Below are 6,905 nucleotides of genomic sequence, written 5' to 3'. Positions count from 1 at the left end.
ACTCCATGGCACTGAACAACAGCAACAACAACAACAAAAAGCAAAAGATAATTGTTTGATTTTTCATATTTTCTTCTGTTGAGCATTTGTAAGTCTATATCTGTGTTGAATGCTCCCTTTCAGTATAGCAAGGAACCCTGGTAACAGAATGGTCAAGTACTAAACTGCTATCCAAAAGGTAGGTGATTTGAACCTATCAGCCATTCCATGGGAGAAAAATACGGCTGTCTGCTTCTGTAAAGATTACAACCTTGGAAACCTAATGGGGCAGTTTTTTCTTGTCCTGTAGAGTCTATGAGTCATAATTGATGCACTGGCATTGGGCCTGTGTCTCATTTTGATTTTGGATTATACAAGGCCAGTTATATACTAACCTCTAGCATCATTTTAAGGTTTCAAGGTCAAGAGCCATGCTTCTAAAACTGCTGAAAATGGCTTATTTACAAGCGTTACAGGATGTGATTAGTTAAGATTTTTGTCAACTTGACTGGGCTAGGATTCTCAGTGGTTTAGCAGTTACGATGTAGTTATCGTCACCATGATGAGATCTAATATAATACAGTCAACCCCATGATTATGAGATGATGTAATCATCAGTGATCTGATGTAATTATTCTGTGTTGTAAATCCTCATTTCTATGATGTTAATGATGTCAGATGTAATTTGTAGGATTAGGTTGTGTCTTGAGTCAATCTGTTTTGAGATATAAAAGGAGTGAGCTGAGCTCAGAGGGATCTACTACCAACAAGACAGAAGAGTTGGGAGTGTAGTGTGTCATTTAGACTTGGAGACCTTGCACTGTGAAGCTGCTAACTCCAGGAGAAGGTTGCTGAGAGAGACAAGAACCTTTCCCCAGAGCCGACAAGGAGAGAGACTGCCTAAGAGCTGGCACTCTGAATTTAGTGACCTAAACTTGGAGAGAATGTCTTTTTGTTAAAGGCATCCACTTGTCATATTTCTATTATAGCAGCACTGGATAACTGAGACGCAGGGGAAGGACTACTGATTTTTCCTTTTAGGTTCTTTGGCAATCTTTCCACACACATCCCTAGACTCTTACTCTGTTTTACCTTAGAACTATGTCCCAAAGATTCAAAGAAATAAGAAATTGCAGGCATCAGAAATGTAAAATGTTATGAAATATGACTTAGTGAAATAAGATGAATTACTATGTTCTTATTCTTACTTAGGAGCACTGCCTTATGGGAATCAAAGGAACTGTTAAGCGTAGCACAGACGGAGACTTCATTCATGCTAATGTTGACATTGACTTAATTATCACAGAAGAACCTGAAATTGGCAATATAGAAAAACCTGTAGAAATTTTTCATATAATTGAGCATTTTTGTCTCGGTAGAAGACGGCTTCATCTTTTTGGAAGAGATAGTACCATTCGACCAGGTAGGACTTCACTTTAAAAAAAATTCTTTGTGGTTCCCTGGGATATGGGTGACAAGAAATAAAATACAGAACTGTGTAGGATAAAATTCCATTGGTGTATTTGACTCTCCTAGTTGTACTACAGATACACTGAGCTCACACTTGCCTTGGTGCTCGTCCATGGTTCTCTCTCCTTTTATTCAAATACCTGCTTACTTGCCCTTTTCTCACAACTCTAGATAAACTGGTCAACTTCCCACTCGATTCTCTCTCCTCCCCTCACTCTGTCCCCTTACTGTATTTTCTTCTTCTTCATAGCACTTAACCACTATCTGAATTGTAGATTAATTTGGGTATGTATAGTCAGTCTCTCTAGTATGCAATCTCACAGGCGGCAAAGACTCAGTATTGTGTTCGACGTCTTTGCCAGAGATATAAGGCAAGAAAGGGAAATTAAAGGAATCCAAATTGGCAAAGAAAAAAATTCTCTATTTGCAGGTGGTATATGACCAGATATCTGGTCTTATGTGGGTGCAGTGAGTTAAGCATCATGCTGGTAATCAAAATGCTGGCAGTTTGACGTTGTGGCAGAAAGATAAAGCAGTCTGCTTCTGTAAAGATTTAGTCTCTGAAAAAACCCTATAGAGCAGTTCTGCTCTGTACTGTAGGTTTGCTATGAGTTATAATAGACTCAGTAGCAGTGGGCTTTTGTGTTTTTGCCTTTATTCCGTAAATGAAATGAAGTATTATGATTGATTTCCAAATGTTAAACCTGTCAAAGATTCTTGAATAAACTCCATTTGATTGTTATGTGTTATCCCTTTTATGCATGTCATGATTTTGTTTTCTAATATTGTACTAAAGACTATTGCATTTATGTTACTTCTAAAGAGTGACCTGTAAATTTTAATTCTATTGTCAGTGTCTGTGTGGTATCCATTTCTAGTAAAATAAGTTAAGCCTTATGAAACTCTTCACTGAAAGACTGTGTACAAAGTTGATGTTATTTTTTTACTAATGTGGTGGTGGCTGTGTACCGTGGAGTTGGTTCCGACTTATACTTATTGCGACCCTGTACAGCGTTTCTGAGGCTGTAAATCTTTACGGGTGCAAAATGCCTCATCTTCTCCCATCGTAATGTAATAAGGAGTTCTGGTAGCGTAGTGGTTACGAATCGGGCTGCGAACCTCAAGTTCAGCAGTTTGAAACCACCAGCTGTTGAGCTGGAGAAAGGTGAGGCTCTTTGTTCGCATAAATATTTACAGCCTCGGAAACCCTGTGCAGGGTCGCTATGAGTCAGATCCGACTCCACGGCACATACAACAACAACAACAATGTAGTTGGATGTTATTATATTCGTAGTGTATATATATCTATAGAATGAGCTTTGAGAATTGTTCAGAATTCCTTTAAAAATAATACTTGAACATCTTGTTTAGGAGTTCCTATGGATGTTTTTACTCTTTAATCATAATGAAAATATTTGGACAGCAGAGCTTATGGCAAACAAATGTTCTTCTTCCTGACTTAAAAGAAAATACTATCTCTAAGAACTCAACTGGAGGAATATGTTTGTTCAAAAAGCATAGTTTACTGTATATATTGAACATTAAGATTACAGCTGTAGTGATTGAGTAAATAAAGAACAGATTTTTCTCTTCCATCATTAACCTGTCCTGCCCAAAATAGCTGCTGAATCTGGGAACAATCTCTAGTATCAAGTGCTGTTTTAAGGAATTAGAAAATGTTAAAAAAAAAACAACTAAGATTATCTGAAGAGCTAAGGCAAACATTAAACAGATGCTAATCTTTTAATAATGTGGCACTGTAGGAGTATGTGCTGGACTGCAAGGTCAGTTTGAACTGTAAGGTTGGCAGTTCAAACTTACCAGACACTCCTTGGAAACCCTATACAGGGTCGCCATGAATCGTAACTGACTCTACGGCACTTAACAACAACAGCAACAATATTTTAATAATTGAAAGGTCGTGCAACATTTTAAAAAATTGAAGAGGGAAGGTGATTCATAATCTTAATGCCACCAAGAATTGTTTTCATTTTTTATATAGTATCAAGTCTCTGTCAATATTGTATTGACAAAAAAACATTTTGTATGTTTTTCCTTGATTTGTAGGACTTCATAAATTTCATGGAAAAATAGATAAAAATGTAAAAATATAAATAAAGCAAAGTATAAATACAAAAACAAACATAAAAATATAAAAAAATATATGTATAAATATTTAAAAAATTAAATAGAAGATAGAAATGTAAACTATTTTTCTTTCAACTTAAATCCATCAAAGTCAAAACACTTTTGTAAGTGATTTTATCAGTGAGTTCATGCCTAAAAACTGAAAGTCCTGGGAATTTAACAGGATTAATGCAGTCTTTTTTACGTCATTAAGAAAAATGGGTTCCCTTTAAAGATTTTTTTAAGATTAGGAAGCAAAAAAAAAAAATCAGAAGGAGCTATAATCAATATGGTAAGGTAAATGCCTAATGATTTTCCATCAAAACTCTTGCAAAATTGCTCTTGTTTGATGAGAGGAATAAATAGAAGCATTGTCTTGTTTGAAGGAGGACTCTGGGAAAGCTTTCTCCAGGTGTTTTTCAGTTAAAGCTTTGGCTGAGTTTCTCAAAACACTCTGTAATAAGCAGATGTTACCGTTCTTTAGCCCTCCAGAAAGTCAACAAACAAAATGCCTTGAGGATTCAAAAAAACTGTTGCCATAACCTTTGCTCTTGGCCAATCGGCTTTTGCTTTGACTGGACCATTTTCCCTTCTTGATAGCCATTGCTTTGTTTGTACTTTGTCTTCAGTATTGTTCTGGTAAAGCCATGTTGTATCTCCTATTATAGTTCTAACAAGAAGTGCTTCTGAATCTTGATCTCACTTGTTTCTTTCCATTGAAAACTTGTCCATTTTCTGCAGCTTATCTAGACATAATAGTTTTGGTACCCATTAAGTAGAAAATTTGCTCAACTTTAATTTTTCAGTTAGAATTTTGTAAGCGGAACCAGTTAGGGTGTCTGTGGTGTTGGCTATTATTTCTGCTGTTAATCATAGGTCCTCTTCCATTAGAGCACAAACAAGATTGTTTCCTTGAAAAATTCATGTGACTTGTCTACTGCTATAGAATTTATCTTCAATATCATTTCATCCTTACAATGAGTTTTATACATTTGTAAGCTGCTTATTTCTTTGGGAACATTGTTCCCATAATTTTCCTAAAGCATCAATGATTTCATCGTTCTCCCACCTGTTACTATATAAATTTGATTTTTTTTTTTTTCTTCAAGTTTCACAGAATTCATGTTGGTGTAATAGGGGCTTTTTCAAACCCATGTCTTCTCTTTTGAGTGCCTCAGACTAGATCCTATTCAGATATTATGACAAGTTTATAAAGTTTATTTTGTTACAGTCTTTTTTGTTGAAATACATGTATAGTTTTTTCATAATACACATTTTACATGAACTTTTTTTTAATGTTTTATTGGGAATTATGTGATACTTTACATGGGAGAACGTTAGCTTTACATTTCATCCTACCTTATTCCATTTCATTGCAATGATTACAGTCCCCTGCATGCATCATCAAACAACCAAAGGGTACACCCTGCACGCCTGCCTCCCGGCCATCAACACACAGCCCCTCTCCCTCCCTGAGTCCAGAGTCCCCAGCCACTCCATCTCTCCACACCACTGTCTGTACCTCCATCTCTGGTGTCACTGCTTCTTTGGATAGGGTCCTGCACGCCACTTTTCTCCCTTGATGGTCCCAGGGATCTCTGCTCCTGCACTGCAAAATCAACCACTCCCCTCCTTTTGTTATAAAACATCTACCTTTACATTTGCAACACTCACAGTCAGTCCGGATAGCAATCATTCACTATTGAACCACAAGAGTCTTATCCACATCTCCTTTCATTAGCCCCATCCAGATAGGTTAGAAACTATTCAGTGGAGAGTCTACCTTTCTCCTCACCCTCTTGTACTAGGTTCCCTATTGAAAGCTTGTAAACCAGACACTTCTTATCTTTGTAGCGTCCCCCATTTTTGGTTAGCCAATGTCTAATTTGCCCATCCTTGTCGACCCTATGTACAAAGGGGGTGGGAATGATTCTCGATGTAAAGGTTTGTTCCTTCCTTTGACCTACTGCGTCCACAAGTATAGGTCTTCAAGCTCATTAAATTATAGCAGATTACTCTTTTTTTCCTCTTCTTTCTTCCTCTAGTTGAGTTTTGATCATCCATCCATTGAAGCCGGGTCAAGTGGGTACTATCTGAAAGTGTGGGTGTTGTTATGCATCTCCCCTGACTTCCTATCAGCTGGACACACTCTGCTCCCGTCCTCTGTGGCCATGTCTCTGTCGCTGGGCCGAGGAGTCCTCATGTCTCATCATACTGCTGGCCAACCAGGTCTCAATCCAAGTTAACAGGAGTCATTTGAATGTGGTCTGGCTTAGCTGACAACTTCATTGCTGTTTTTCCCCCACTTCCCCTTATCCGTGACCAACAAAGTCAGCAACAAGAAGACATGCCCGATCGCTTATTCCTCTTGAGTTTTAGTCTTGGAAAGGGGTTTGCCTTGAGGGGACCTGACCACTTGCCTTGTCGGATTGCTGTTACTGTTTTTTTATTTTTCCTGCTGGTCTTTCTTTCTAGAAGTATCTTCTGTTCTTCAAGTAGAAATTTCCCTCCTCAGAGGATTTTGAATGGGAATCAGGATTCCACCTATGGTCTTATGCAATGCAAAGATTGTACAAGATGCCTCCTTCACTGGGCAAATTCTAGTCCCAGTTTAGCTATTCCAATCAGTTATAGGCTGAAGACAGACTTATAATCTTTCTATGGTGATGTTTCTGGCTATTTCTTTCTCTCCCCCTCAAGTATCTATTTTACAATAGTAGGTAAAGGAAACCAAGTTTCAAAAGACAGCCAAGCATCTTAACATTATTTCCCCACTTTTACCCATTCAAGCCATGCCTCAGTCCTTGTATCCCAGAGCCCTGTAGTTACAAGGTTGTGTATACATCGTTATTTACCTCTGTCCCATTTAGCCCATGCAAACCAGCCTGATTGTTCTCCTATTTGCTTTGTTCTTCCTTCCCCCTCCCACTTCCAGTGTATTGTCCCACCCCCCAAAGCACCCAAACTATCCTGTGTCTATTCCATACCCTGTGCTCCCACCTTCCCTTCCCTCCCCTTACCCCACACCATGCATACCTGTAACCAACACAGAATTTTTTTCCTCCTTTTAGTGTGGATATTTTTTCTTAATCTTTTACACTAATGGTCCTGTGCAGTATTTCTCTTTTTGTGACTGACTAATTTCACACAGAGAACTTCCAGAGGTTCAAGCTGGATTCAAAAGAGGCCTTGGAACGAGAGATACCATTGCTGATGTCCGATGGATCTTGGCTGAAAGCAGAGAATATCAGAAAGATGTTTACCTATGCTTTATTGACTACGCAAAGTCTTTCAATTGTGTGGATCATGACAAGCTATGGACAACATTG

The 6,905-nt window shown here is 38.1% G+C and overlaps 1 protein-coding gene across 1 annotated transcript in view; it reads left to right on the top strand.

Annotated features, from left to right (window-relative positions):
• Nucleotides 1–6,905, top strand: part of METTL14 (methyltransferase like 14) — a 69,517-nt gene that overhangs the window by 45,511 nt on the left and 17,101 nt on the right. Inside the window, exon 10 of the mRNA XM_006874589.1 lies at nt 1,192–1,402. Coding sequence (XP_006874651.1) covers nt 1,192–1,402 — 211 coding nt within the window. The remainder of the gene's footprint in view (nt 1–1,191; nt 1,403–6,905) is intronic.

Source organism: Chrysochloris asiatica, unplaced genomic scaffold, assembly GCF_000296735.1.
Source record: "Chrysochloris asiatica unplaced genomic scaffold, ChrAsi1.0 scaffold00288, whole genome shotgun sequence".
NCBI classification, from domain to species: Eukaryota; Metazoa; Chordata; class Mammalia; order Afrosoricida; family Chrysochloridae; genus Chrysochloris; species Chrysochloris asiatica.
Note: the sequence above shows the minus strand (reverse complement) of the source record. Positions and strands in the feature narration are given on the sequence as shown.